The sequence below is a fragment of the Colias philodice genome, chromosome 30 (genome assembly GCF_061535455.1).
Source record: "Colias philodice isolate Cphi_HAF_F1 chromosome 30, ilColPhil1 Martin Lab GWU primary, whole genome shotgun sequence".
In the NCBI taxonomy this organism is placed as follows: Eukaryota; Metazoa; Arthropoda; class Insecta; order Lepidoptera; family Pieridae; genus Colias; species Colias philodice.
Genome location: NC_143115.1, coordinates 3013249 through 3028878, shown reverse-complemented (window position 1 = coordinate 3028878; position 15630 = coordinate 3013249). Strand labels below are relative to the sequence as shown.

At 35.7% G+C, this 15630-nt stretch overlaps 1 protein-coding gene and 1 pseudogene across 2 annotated transcripts in view; one reads left to right on the top strand and one right to left on the bottom strand.

The window, feature by feature from the left end:
• The window catches only part of Glys (glycogen [starch] synthase), a 32913-nt gene that overhangs the window by 9445 nt on the left and 7838 nt on the right, over window positions 1–15630 (bottom strand). For both annotated transcript variants that reach the window (XM_089713376.1, XM_089713375.1), the window contains exons 2-9: window positions 8865–9008; window positions 7213–7290; window positions 6648–6754; window positions 5821–6012; window positions 3004–3098; window positions 2328–2430; window positions 975–1083; window positions 364–517 (exon numbers count right to left, since the gene is read on the bottom strand). In XM_089713376.1, the coding sequence (XP_089569502.1) occupies window positions 364–517; window positions 975–1083; window positions 2328–2430; window positions 3004–3098; window positions 5821–6012; window positions 6648–6754; window positions 7213–7290; window positions 8865–9003 (977 nt within the window). In that variant the 5' untranslated portion in view covers window positions 9004–9008. The remainder of the gene's footprint in view (window positions 1–363; window positions 518–974; window positions 1084–2327; window positions 2431–3003; window positions 3099–5820; window positions 6013–6647; window positions 6755–7212; window positions 7291–8864; window positions 9009–15630) is intronic.
• LOC149475443 (zinc finger MYM-type protein 1-like) lies at window positions 9944–12705 on the top strand (annotated as a pseudogene).

The window sequence follows — 15630 nt, the reverse complement described above, 5'->3', positions numbered from 1 at the left end:
GGTATAGTAACGCGTATTTAGGTACGAGAACGCGCACTGAATACGGATACGGGTATAGTTACAGGTAAAGGTACGTATATGGGTACTTGTATAAAATTGAATATGATTTAGAATCAACTAGCTTTCCGCCCGCGGCTTCACCCGCTTTGTCTAAAACATAATAAATTATATACTAAAACCTTCCTCTTCAATCACTCTATCTATTAAAAAAAACCGCATCAAAATCCGTTGCGTAGTTTTAAAGTTTTAAGCATACATCCCTTTGTATGCTTAAATCTTTAAAACTACGAAACGGATATGTCCCTACATAGGGACAGAGAAAGCGACTTTGTTTTATACTATGTAGTGATTCCACTTTATTACCCATAAAAATGTCCTCTAGCGAACTCATTTATCTTTTCCTTGGATAACGCGTGTAGATTCTGAAATTCGTGCAGTGCTGAAAATTTCTTTACGTTTAAACCGTTTGGTGTAATGAAGTCCGGCTTCCTACGTAAGAGGTGTTCAGCTTCGAATCCTGGAAAATACATAATAAAAAGTAATATATTAAAAAAAGTTATTTATTTTGTAAAAATATATTTATTTTTATTTACACATTTTTATTTATTTCTTAGTATATTGTAATACGCTGGTTATTCGCTATATACTAGAGAGGGTGTTATCACAAAAAAATACGATATAAAAAGAATACATATTACTTCATTTGGTTTTACTCTCAGAAAATTTCTCTTACTTTAGTAAAATAGTTTATTTGACTTTGCAGCATTACAATTTTATTAAGTAGATTTTAATTAATTTAATTTTTAGCTTCATGCTTTTAAAGTGACTAAATCCAATTTTGCAAAGAGATAATTTGATACATTTTTACAGTCTATTTTACTTCTAAATATATATTTTCAATATATTTAAAACTTCAGTACTAATTATAATCATCATGGAACAGCCCAACACACGCTTGACCGTTTATATGTTACCTGTAATATCCGAAACGGTAGTAAAAGTGTGCGTCATATGAGCAGCAGCTCGTTCCATACAATAGCGGTGATATATCTGTCTCTTTCCCGCTTCCTCGTCCACTGAGAACTGGAAAGAGATAAATAAAATAAATAAATAAATAAATAAATAAATATTATAGGACATTAGTACACAAATCGACCTAGTCCCACAGTAAGCTCAATTAAGGCTTGTGTTGTGGGTACTAGGCGACGATAAATATAATATTTAATAAATACATATATAGATAATAACACCCAGACCCAAGAACAAATAATTGAGTTCATCACACAAATATTTGCCCTGACCGGGGATCGAACCCGGGACCGTCGGCTCAGTAGGCAGTTACTTTACCACTGCGCCAACCGCGTCGTCAAATAGTTATATTATTATTGGCGTTTGTAGGGATAAAAGAACTTTGTTACTTTTGTTACTAGAAAGTTAAGCCAAAAACTTACTGTCCCATTATATTATATTTTACACGTTTAAAAAACTACATGGTCATCAAATTAACGTTAACTGTACAAAGTATATGTTACTTTTCTCATTTCTCATATTATGGAGTTTCTTGCCGGTTCTTCTCCATAGATACTGCTTTCCGAATCGGTGGTAAATGTTAAAAATATGTAATGACGTTTCAAAAGTGCTTCTCGAAGAAGTCTAATTGGATAAATAAATGTTTGAGTTTATGTAGTGCAAAATGTACGCGAAAAATAAGTTTCAAATTATTCGTAGTAACATTTAAAAGAATCTAAGATAATATTTTCTTTTAACAATTAAGGGCCAGCGCAGATATGACGGAGCGAACATTTTTATTGTCAAACTATTATAGTCATTGTTCTCAATAAAATAAGAGCTAGCGCGCACGAGCAACTTTGTCTCCGCAACTATTTTGTCTCTCCCATCAATTTGTATGGAGAGTTGCGTCGCTACGTGCGCGCACTTTCATACTAGCCCATAGGTGGGAGAGACAAAATAGTTGCGGAGACAAAGTTGCTCGTGCGCGCACTGTCTAAAAGTGTGATACGAAAGGTAGCGCGCTGCACTTTTTTTAATATTTTAATGCGAACAATATCGATTATAGTTTGACAATGAAAAAGGCGCTGCGCTCCGCCATATCTGCACCGGCCCTTAGTTGTTAAAAGAAAATATTATATATTATCCCATATAGGTTACTACGAATAATTTGAAGCTTATTTTTCACGTACAATAAATAAACATAACACCAAATACACTAAAACCAGTGTAATTTTTAGCGTAAAGTCAAAATAAAATAATTTTTCAATGTTACTATTTTTTTAAGTACAAATATCTATGTATATCGTAAAACTTACCTTATCCAAATTATTGTAGAAATCAGTATTGCCAGCACACAAATATCTACCCAGTAGTGTCGCATGGGTTGTGAATACAGTTGCCACATCTACATGTCTCACTCTGGAATAAATTTAATTGTATTTATTAATTACTAGCGGTCCGCCCCGGCTTCGCCCGTGGTACATATTTACGTTTTCTCTAAGAACCATCCTCGTACTTCAAGGAATATAATAAAAAAAGAATTATCGAAATCGGTTCAGCCTTTCTCGAGTTATGCGCTTACCAACACATTTTACGATTCATTTTTATATGACTAGCTTTCCGCCCGCGGCTTCGCCCGCGTTTTCAGAGAAAACCCCGCATAGTTCCCTTTCCCGTGGGATTTCCGGGATACCTAAACCTACCCTATATCTCAAGTTGGATCGAACTGCACATGGTGTGCGAATTGTATTATAATCGGTTAAGTGGTTTATGAGTCCATTGAGGACAAACATTGTGACACGAGATTTATATATGTATACTAGCGGCCCGCCCCGGCTTCGCCCGTGGTACATATGAAAAATAGATGTTGGCCGATTCTCAGACTTACCCGATATGCACAGAAAATTTCATGAGAATCGGTCCACCCGTTTCGGAGGAGTATGCAGACTAACATTGTGACACGAGAATTTTATATATAAGATAAAGATTTACCTCAAAACAATTAAACCAGTGCCAGCCTGCCATTCGTGGAAATGTGCGACCACCCGCGGCGGAGTGTCACTGTAGTTCTCCGCTGCTTTGCGAAACTGTAAGATAATAATATAAATAATATGTATATAGATAATTTATTTTATAGTCTATTTGTTTAAGGGCCAATTTTTCAATGCTTGGGTAAAACTTATTCGTCGAATAATGTATAAAACTACCATTTTAAAAACGTATTCTAATTGCCCGTATTTGACAGTTTACGTGACATTTTAATATTATCGTGTAATACTTTATTGGACGGATAAGTTTTATCCAAGCATTGAAAAATCGGCCCTAAATAAAGTTAAACAACCGGATTGTTACGGACGACAACCCCTTGTAAATAGTTTCACCACCTTTAAATGTCTTAAGTATTTTTTAATGTATAAAGTTCCTTCGTGTGTTTTTATTGTAGAATAGAGTAACGTTTTATAGTGTGTTTTTTGATTATCTTTTATAATGTTTTCGTGTGTTATTTTAATATGTAATTAGAGAATTTATAGTACGTTGTTATTTTGCTACATTTTATTATTGTATCGAGTCTATGTAAAGTAAAGTATAACGTAGTAATTCATTTGATAGACGCACGCGGCACTTTTACCACCGTCGGGTGTATACTGTGTAAAAATGCACCACTAGCCTACGGGGTACGGCGTCTTACCCACCGTCGGGAGTAATCCCTATAGTTTTGTATAAGAGAAACGACTTTTGACCGCATAACGTCTTTCCTCACGGACCGCTCCTTTCACGTTTCCGTGTCCCCCGCCATTTCCCGAAACCACTCTGTGCAGGCGGGTGTCCCGCAGGGCAGCTGTTTATCGCCCGCGCTATACTCCGCCTACACAGATGACTTCCCCTCCCCCGCGCCAAATTCTAATCAAATCCTCGCGCTATACGCCGACGATGTAGCTTTGATCGCCGCATCGTTGAATACAACGCATGCGATGGTTAAGGCGCAACGCTGGCTTGATGAGTTGCCTGCGTATTTCGATCGTTGGCGGATATCTGTTAACGCGCGAAAGACACAGGTGATTCGGTTCGGTGGTTTGACTCCCTCCCACCAACTCACTCTGGCTGGTGAGCAGATCCCATGGTCCGATACCGTCCTTTACCTAGGTGTAACTATTGATTGCCGGCTTCGCTTTAACAGCCACGTGAAGCAGGTAATCAACAAGTGCAAAGCCGCCCACGCCATACTTCGTCCGGTGCTATACTCCGAACTCCCGCTACGTATAAAGGTAAGCGTTTACAAAACCTACCTACGGCCGCTCCTCACGTACGCCGCGCCCGCCTGGTATGTGTATGTGTGTGAAAGCCTGCGCCGCAGAATGCGCGCGCGGCAGTCACTCGCATTACGCGCTATCGTCGGTGCGCCGAGGTATGTGAGAAACGAGCTAATACGTAGCGATCTCGGTGTAGAAACGCTGGATGAGTTTATCCTTCGTCTCTCCCAAAATATGTTCTCGCGGGCGGACGCTTCCTCTCATGATCATCTCCGAGAGATTGCTCCGCACCGCGCCATTCCCGGGTCGCGTCGTCCAAATCCGCGCGACCTACTACCACCCCCCTCTCCTAAGGCGAACACGCCGTCCTCACCACCGGCATTGCAAACAATGCCGGCGCCCCATACCGCGCTTCCAGCGCCACCTACCGCCCACGCACTCTGTGCGCCCCTTACTATTCCCTCCTACCAAACCTATTCCCACGCGCAAATAGCGCAATCCCTAACAACGCCCCCACCCACGCAAGCCCCGCCTGCGACGGCGCTCTCTATCGCGCCGTCTGTCGCCTCACCCTGCATAACTCCTACACAGTCGGTACACAACGTACCCAGCCACTCCACCGCCCACTCCCACGCGCAATTGGCGCCTCCTACCGCTCCCATCGGTTTTGTGTCGCTCCCGGGTTCCCTGTCCGTCCCTGGCTTAAACACAAGTTTAAGCCGGGCTCGAAAAACTAAACACGGGTCGGTTGAGTCATCGCAAAATGCGAAAAGATTAAAGATATCAAAGTCGGGCACAGTCTCCTATACTGTGCCCCAAATAACTAACACTTTTATTCCCAAACAGGGCGATTCGTCCTCCCAGTAACCCGCCCGTATTAGCGGGCGGCGCCATACACCTGCTGCAGAGGACGAATCGTCCTGAACAGCATCCCCCACGCAGCCTCCTAACGGAGGCCGCGTGTGTGAAGACCCTTGCTTGCGCATAACGTACACCACTCCGCACAGTCAAGAGCTCATCACTTGAGCAACAGCAAGAAGCAAGAAGTCTCACGGTCAACAGTCGTCGCTCAGCGTACCTACTACTATTGTATATAGTAATAAGAAGCTATTGTACGTCGTTATTAAGAAGAAATTGTACGTCGTTATTATCAAGAAATTGTACATCGTTATTAAGAAGAAATACAGTCCACTGAATTAAGAAAAGGCGGGTTTTATTACATCCCCAATTGGCCCCCCATACGGATAATTATGATTTTTTTTTCTTTCAAAACTAGTTTTTAATTTCATAAAAAGGAGGAGGTTCTGTTTCAGCTTGTATTATTTTTATGTAATTGTTACAATTTCATAATTTCCTATTGAAATGAGCATAAGAAATAGTGATTGATAACTTAGTGCTGAAAATCAGCATTATAACAACACGTAAATATTTTGTACAGTCATTATCCTCAACACAAATATTCTATTTCAAATAACACCCTATATAACAAAACCCAAGTATGGGATGTATCCCATGTATCCCATAATTCTCGTTTGTATTTACACCCTGTATAACTCACCTCAGTGATAAACTGTGCGACCATGAAGCCCAGTATCACCGCGTCATTCGCCTCAACATCCAAATGTGGGATTCCGATAGAGCATGTATCCCATAATTCCTGTTTGTAAGTATCGAGTTGCCATGCGGCTGAACCGATGTCGAAGAGAATTATTTGTGGGTTGCCATCTACTAGCCAAGTGCCGGTGTGGAGCTAGAATGATAGGATTGTATTAATTTATTTATTCACAAAAAATCTATTACCTAACGCCTGCTTTAATGCAATAAAATAATCGCAGCCTACTTGGCCAAATGGCATGAACTGACTTCATAAAAAAAAAAATTAAAAATCATTTATTTGTTTCTTAACACAGTGTACTCACAGTGTAGCTTTAAATACAATAAAAAGAAATTATATATAAATATGGCACTCATAGAATGTTACTCTTATACTATTTAAAGTTAAACAGTTACAATTTTAATTTCAGCAGAAGTGTTCAATAGTTGACATCGATATCACTTGCTGTTACTTTATTTAAGTATTATTATTTATTACTTTTAAGCACATTTTATAAATGTATCTATATAAACTAAAAATAAATTGACTCTCCAAATTTTATTCCACGATATAAATACATATTTGCATATCATTTTTTTTTCTTATAGAATTTTATGCCATTCATTTATTTGTAGCTGTGAACATTGTTATAACTGACATTCAATTTAACCTACACAATAATAAATTTCCTTAAGATTTCATCTCGTCTATTATATTTCATAACAATATTACAACAAAAAGATTTCTTCAAGACTATTTTTGAATTATATTGTAGTAATTTAAATACATACCTTATACCCCTGACTCCTCATAGCATTAACGGCTATAGTAAGGGGAGAGTTTTGTGGAAAATCTGCTTCCTCCACCTCTTGCCTTGCACATGACTCTTTGTATGGCCCTGAGATAATATAAAACATACAATAATAATTAATAATTTGTTTATAACGAATAATTTTATAACATAAAATTTATTTATGAAACTCGACTTCTTTTGTAAGGGCTATGAAATCGTCAAAATACATATATGTAAATAAATATTTCAGGACAATTTTCACACAGGGCACGATCTGATCCCATAGTAAATTTCGCTTGTGTTTTGGAAACCAGGTGGCTTATAAACGTACATTTATAATTTTAAATAAATACTTATTTAGATAATTAACACCCAGACACAGAGCAAACATCTATGTTCATCACACTTTTTGACCCGGGTGGGAATCGAACCCACGATCTCTGACTTGGAAGGCAGGATCACTACCAACTAAGCCAACTGGTCAGTCAAATATAGAAGAAGAATAGAGAATATTTGAATACCAGAAGAGGTGTCACTAATATATTATCAAAATAAACACATACCCAAAAGACAGTAGTTATCGCCCATCTCCTCAGTAGAAACATATGCCTTTGATCTTATGACCGTGTATATTCCACCAACTGAAAAACGAAATATAATTTGGAAAATCCAAAAGTGCACGCCTCATAATTTTTTTAAAAAAATATTTATTAATTATTATTTTTGTTTATTTAATAACAATTAAACCACATCGAATCAGACCCTGAAAAATGAAAGGGTTCTATTCCTGAGCATACTCAAGCGTAAGAGAAAAAAAAAGACTCGATTAGTAAAGTATTTCGGTCGCTATCGTGTTAACAAGAAAAAGGATCCGCACATACAGACACACGGACGTCCAAGACAGAACTTTTTTAAACTGTTTTTTAACTAGTTTAAATAACAAAAATGACATCAAAAATATCATGAACGTTAAAAATAGTGTTTTTTTCTTAATATGTGTGTGTATGTATTATCTTACAAGTGCAATGTATGATACATAAAGACATTTTAAGTTTGAAAAATCAGATGTTTTGCGCGAAGTGACAGTAGTACCCACCTCAACGCTTCGCTTATGAGGCGTGCAATACATATGTTGTCATAACTTCTTTTCTACTTTATCTATAGGAAAAGTAAATTATCATCTTTAAAGATACCACATGGACATATTATATTATACAAATGTGATTTGCTTATTATATTAGGCAGCAAATAATTCTATAATTTTTTACTTAACATTGAATGTCTTAAAATTTTCGTTAATCAATTCTTTTAATAAAACATTATCATCTTTTTATAATAACTAGTGCTATATCCTGTAACTTTCATATGATATTTTATATTTAATTATACTTTCTAAGCGAAGAACGCGGTTCGAATCCCGACTTATAGTTAATGTGATTTGTTTCATTATTTTTATATTCAGCATTTAATCATAAAGATTTTGAAAGTTTATACATTTGTACAACAAAAAAGATGTATCTAGATATCTCAAATACAAAGTGATTCAATAAGTATATACTCCAGATTAAGATCTATTGTAACGTAAGTAACCACAATGGCCCATTGTACTAGATCAGAGCTGGAACCGAACAGGACTAACCCGTTCTAGGTCCAATTGTTATACTTATATATCTAGGTGCGAATGTGTTTAATGAGTAGGTATTGAAAAAATTTAGAAGACTGTTGTGGCTATATGTATCAAGAACAGTTTTCTAATCAATCAAACTTTCTTCCGAATCAATAATATCTTTCCTACTTATATTAAAAATGCGAAAGTTTGTGACGATGGATGCATGTGTATGTGTGTAGGTTTGTTACTCTTTCACGCCATAACTACTGAGCCGATTACAATGAAATTTAGCACACATATAGAGGGTAACTTGTATTTACACATAGGATAGGTTTTATCCCGGAAATCCCACGGGAACGGGAACTATGCGGGATTTTTTTTGAAAACGCGGGCAAAGCCGCGGACGGAAAGCCACCAATTAATAAATAGGTTAACAAAAAAATAACTAAAAACGTGCTCTAATGTTATTAACATTATTGTATTGTCATCAATCCTTGAAACGTAACAATGTATACCTACCTATTTATTTATACTGTATTTTTAATTACTACTGTAAAGTGTAAACCATACTAAAAATTGCTCTTATAATATATTCCCATACTATACCTTTATTAGCAGCCTCCCAAGCTGTTTCAAAGGTCCATCTGTTCTCATCATTAGCTGCTTGACCCCTGTCCATGTAGGATAGGAGATCGTGCGTAGAATCCGACCTGTAAAAGCGTCGGGAGGAGCGGTCGCGCGACATGTTGGCTGAAATATGTAATGATATTAATTATTAATAATCAATTATAAATAGTCAGGTTTTACTTACAACTGTAGTTTTACGTAGTTTGTTTGTTTGAAATCGCTAATCTCAAGAACCACTGGTCCGATTTGAAAAATTATTTTAGTGTTAGATAGCCCATTTATCGAGGAAGGCTATATCATAACGCTAAGACCAACAGAAGCTGAACAATGCGGGTAAAACCGCGGGGCACAGATAGTTAATTATAAATACTAAATAGTCAGATTTTACTTAGTTACATCTATAGTTTTACGTCTGTGGCTTAATAGTTAATCTATGCAATTAAATTAGGGTTCGTTTGAACAAATCCATCTGGGTTTATAGAGATAGGAAGATGAAAAACTTTGCAAAAATTATAAAAACATATTATTTTTGGGAGTAGTCGAAGTTGTATGGTGCAGCTAGTTACAGACTTTTTACTGAATCGTGAAATGGGCGTAATAAAAGTCGTAGCGTAAAATCTTATTTCTTATTAATTAGTATTTAGTAGATTTAATACTTTTCTACAATATATCCAAATAATCCACGTCACTAAACGTGAAACTGCAAATATATTTGGCGGGCGCCCAATGTCAGTCAATGAACAATTTATGTAAATTAGCAAAAATAAATTATGTAAGTTTGTTTTGCATCATCCAACATTGACAACTTCGGAGTGTTATAATTACTTTGTGATATTTTGGGATTAAAGAGTGCACTGAAAACATAATATAGAGAACAAGTAGGTCGACTCCCGGCGTTTCGACTTATATACCTACGATAGATCTTTAAATGCGATACTAGGTATTTCTCTCACGATTAAATCAAACAGTCACATCCGAATCGAATTACCTAGAGTTGAATGACGTTCATTATTTAATAGTATAGGCAGTGGCGTAGCTAAGGGGGGGCGGCGGGGGCGGCCCGCCCCGGGTGTCACCCGTTTAGGGGTGACACCCGAGCCCGACTATGACCATCAGTTATAGTTCTTTCTATTTATAAAAAATCGTAAATCTGCGGCAGAGAGCATAACCGCCACTAATAAAATTATCTAGGTAACTATAATATCGTACCACGAACATAATAATTGATATTAAAAAAAAAACAATGTGCACAGTGTCAATCGATCAGGGATTCCCCCAAAATTTAATACCCCGTTCGCGCATAACCAACGCTAGTCAGGGGATTCCCTCGATATAGCGCTCGTCACTTGTATTGTGGATTGGGCTTCTTTTGTTTCCGACCGCATTCATTTCAATATTCGCTTACGTGAACGTGTGAAAGTCTAGTGCAAAGTGTTTGTTAATTATTAGATATTATAAACAACATTTTTTGTATAAAAGTCGATTCTTGAAGAAAATAAACAAGGTAAGTGAATTATTTTTGTTATTACAGGTAATACTTACATTTTTTATCCATTTAGTTTCTAATAGCAGTATCTTAGATTATTTTGAAAAACCCTTCAATTTTATTCTCTTTTAATTACTGTGTATTTTAAACTATATTATTGAGACGTCCTAAATGATAAATAGGTACCTAAAGAAGGTATTTCAGACGGATTGCAATAATATTTTTTTGTTTAGCCTGGGCAAGTATTACTTATCTACTAAAGGTATTTATTTATTAAAATAGGTTTTAAAGACTTTGCTGGTGTAAAAAGATTTTACTTATATTTCTACACGTTTTACGATATTACTTTAGGTAATAATGTTTAATTGTAAATAATATTCTTATTTATTATTAACTTACTTAATATTTTCCTATCTAATAGCAATGGGATTTGTTTACAAAAACGGAATACATTAAGTTTAGATTTTTGATTGAAAGTTATCATAATCATATCATACAACTTCGCGTACGTTGATTTTGCTCCGAGATGAGCAGCTCGAGCACTCGTGGCACGGATATCACAATTAACGGTGGAGTTTTTAACTAATATTTTTCTAATAATACTTAAAAACATATTTACACCCAGACGCAGGATTGTTAGGTAATATAAATTAACAATCCTGCGTCTGGGAAAAATATATTTCACAAAGCTAGTTACGTAACGTGTAGGTGTTTATTTACTGTTATAATTAGTTTATAAAATCAACGTTTCACTTACTAACTAAAAATATTTTTTAGAATACCCAGAACGAAATATGCCTCGGGGAATTCATACTTCGAAAAGACAAAGCGGGTTTCAACAGAGAAAAGCCAAAAAGGCTAAAATGGATGAAATTCAGAGCATGTCCGGTTCTCTTTTCAAATATGTCACAAAAGCAGATAGCGGCCAAAGTTCAAGTAAAGTACCCGAGTCTCCTGCTGACGAAAGTAATGATTCACATCTTGGAGACTCACATTCAGATAGCAACATCGACAATACAGAATCAATGAAGACGACCCAGGACCTTGACGGAATCAAAATAAATAATGAAAATGACGCCGTTAATGCTACTTTCGGAGATAGCATTAGCTTTGAAGAATCAGTTCAACACTTGAGAGATGTTTCACATTGGAGTTTACCGGTACCTGATAATGTTCGCATTGACATAATAAAAAAGGGCAGTGAACATTTCCAGAACAAAGAAGGACCGTTTCCTACTGTATCTCGTCATGGTTCAAAGATTAAAGGTGATTCTCGTCATCTTTCACAGGAATGGTTTTATAAACCGATGCCTAGTGGTGAAAAAATTCTACGATCATGGATGGTATTTTCTCCTATATCAAATAACCTGTACTGTTTTTGCTGTCGTTTATTTGCTGTCAGTAACATACAAACAACATTTACAACTGGATTTCAGAAGTGGTGGAAACTAAATCCTAAAGTATTGGACCATGAAACTTCATGTGAACATTTAGAAAATTTCGAAAAGTGGAAAGCTTTGGAAATGAGATTAAAATCTCACACCACAATAGATGATGCAGCCTTGCAATTAATGAATACGGAAAAACAGAAGTGGAAAAATCTTTTATCTCGATTATTAGATATAACATTGTTTTTGGCTAAACAAAACCTAGCATTTCGTGGACATGATGAAACCAAAGGGTCGTCTAATAAAGGTAATTTCTTAGAACTAGTTAAACTGCTGTCAAAGTATGATGCAGTACTCAAAGAACATATACTATATTTGGAGCAGGAAAAATCACCTAAAGTAACATATTTATCGCCAGAAATACAAAATGAGTTCATAAATGTTTTAGCTAATCATGTAAAATGTCAGCTTGTAAACGAAATTAAATCGGCAAAATATTTCGGTATCATGTTTGATAGCACACCTGACGTTTCACATGTTGATCAAATGTCTGAAGTGATTCGTTATGTAAAAATTAATAATAGAAAAGTAGAAGTCAAAGAAGTATTCTTAGGATTCTTTCCTTTACATGGAAAAAAAGCAGCTGACTTAAGCGCTGAAATACTAAAGAAGCTTGAAAACGATGGCTTAGATATTATGATGTGTCGTTCTCAAGGTTATGATAATGCTGCAGTTATGAGTGGTATACACGGAGGAGTACAAGCTATTATAAAAGAAAAAAACAATAAAGCAATTTTTATTGGTTGTATAGATCATTCAATTAATTTATGCGGCCAACATTCGTTCGCACAAAATGTGACTTGTGTTACATTTTTCGGAGCAGTGGAAACAATATTTAACTTTTTTTCAACTTCCACAAGTCGTTGGGAAGTGCTCCTCAATCACAGCAAAGCATCTGTTAAAAGACTTTCGACAACGCGATGGAGTGCTCATTACGGTGCAGTAAAAGTATTGGCTGAAAATTTTGATGGGATAATATCTGCAATTGAGGAACTATGTGACCAAGACGTAAATTTAGAAACTAGAGGTGCTGCACAAAATCTTATGCCTGCTGTGTGCAATTTCTCATTTCTTTGTTTTCTTTTCTTTTGGAATGATGTGCTAAGGGAAGTGAACAATGCTCAGATCGCATTACAAAGTAAAGGTTTATGTGTTGATGAAATAATCATAAAACTAGAAGCACTTCGTCTATTCATTGGAGAGAAACGGTTGCATCTAGCAGAAGAGGCAATAGATTTTTCTGTACAAAAATCGGAAAAATACAACATTTCGATGGAACGACGAATTCGTCGCAAGAAACGCATGCCCGGTGAGTTAGCGTCGTCCACCGAGGCTGGACTTACACTTAGAGCGGAACTTCAAAAGGACATGTTAGAATGCATTGACAGATTCAATATTGAACTCGAAACAAGAGTAAAGTCCATTAAAGACGTAGCTTCATTGTTTGAGGTTGTGCAGTCAAAGACCTTGCTTTCGGCAAACACTGAACAGTTAAAATTAGCTATATCAAAATTTACTAACCTTTACGATGAAGTATCAGAAACAGAACTCCTTTTAGAAATACCAAGATTGAGAAGACATTTAAAAGCGGCTAATATTACTGTCTCTAATTGGGTGATACTGGACTTTTTGAAATTTATTGTGGAATGGGATTTTACAGAATCTCTTCCGAATCTAACGGTAGCACTAAAGTTATTTATAACAATATGTGCATCAGTAGCTTCATGTGAGAGAAGTTTCAGCAAATTAAAATTAATTAAAAATTATTTGCGGTCTACAATGACCGAAACCAGATTAAACAATCTTGGTATTTTAACGATAGAACATGAAGCAACACAAAATATAAATTTTGAAGACGTGATTTCGGAGTTCGCTAGTGTCAAAGCTAGAAGGAAGAAATTTTAATTTTTAACAAACTAAATTTGTTTTACATAATAAACAAATATTTGTAATAGGTACTCATATTTTAATAAAACGTAAATGATTATAACTTTTTTTTATTTTAACAGTTTCGATTGAGTTTTAGGGTGACACCTATAAAATCCGCCCCGGGTGCCACCTATGCTAGCTACGCCACTGAGTATAGGTATATATAAGCGTCCGAGATTGAGAAGCCCGGTTATCGATCACTAGCTGCGCTTCGCGGTTACACCCGTGTGGCTCCGCTCCTGTTGGTTTTAGCGTGATGATATATAGTCTAGCCTTCCTCGATAAATGGGCTATCTAACACCGAAAGAATTTTTCAAATCGGACCAGTAGTTCCTAAGATTAGCGCGTTCAAACAAACAAACAAACTCTTCAGCTTTATAATATTAGTATCTAAGATTATTTCAATCGCACGCGCAACCCTAATGTCTGACGTCACTGGTGCGTTTTACGACTCCGTGCGCCACGAAGGATCTCGTCAACTATAGTAGTATTATTAATTATTCAGAGAAATATATATACTTAATTCCGAAATTTTTGAGATCAAGCAAAACTGTATAACTACCTATATATAGTCATTTTATTTATCATGTTATTGAACATTAATTACTAATATTTACTATAGGTACTTATAAATAACCAAATAACATCGTAGAACGATTTTGGATTCGTTGCTTCTTTTCTGAAATATTTTTATACCTGAGTATTAACTACATATTAAGTATTCTGTGACCTGAGTAAAAAAACTACCCGTGCGGAGCCGGGAGCGATCATCAATAATCGACAAAAGAAAACAATAAATTAATATAGATAAACGCGTATTTAATATTTATCTAGGCAACCGTAAAAATATTTTTACCGATCTATTATTAGCGGCAAAATCGATAATCATACAAAAACAGCAACATAGCACCACCCTTTTTAAAGTCGGTAAATGACATACCATGCCTTCTAAATTCAGACCACGCGCCCACCCCTAGCTATCTGACCCTGACTTTGCGTGATAAATCATAATAATTAATCATTTTCATTATCTAAATGTTTCGTACTACAATACGTGATCAGTATGGACACATTGTTATGTTCCCACGTGGATATTTAGATAAGAATTGTAATTTGTAGACATTTAATATTGATATTAGTTTTTCGATTTCTCTCAATTTTTAAGCTATTGCATAGCTTCTATCGCGGGCCTTGAGAACGGGGACCGAATCGAGAAATTCCGTAACGAAAAACCTCACGCTCCCCACTCCGACGGGCTCGGAGGTGTGGCTTGAAGGCATGCTATGCAATAGCTTTACGGCGGCAGTCCCCGAGTGCCACACGTCTTTTTTAATTTGTGTTCGATAATATAATAAGTAATAACATAATCAATAATAAAATATGTAATTGTAATGACCTAAAAGATGAGTTTGTTTGCTTGAACATGTTTATCTCAAAAACTACTGGGTCAATTTAAAAATTCTCTCACCATTGTACACAGATATTATGTCTAAATCTAAGGTAATATATAAGAATCATTAGCCTCATTAGAATTGATCAAGTTATTTTGTTTATGGATAAAACAATATAGACAGACAATTACAAAAAAAAATTATCCAACGTTTTATAAAAAATAACATTTACATTCTTAAATTTTAATTCAACAGCTTCTTATTGAGACTTCAAACTTTCAATTATTTGCCTGACTTAAATCACAGGCAGTTAACTAATATTATAAATTAAGAAAACATAATATGATTCACATTCTTAACTACAAGATGATATTTTTTTCACAAATGACAGCAAATTATATTATAATGACCATATAAAGATAAGATATAATATCTCTTTATGTAATAACATCACAACAAGACAAGTTATTTATCTATAAATATGTTTTTAT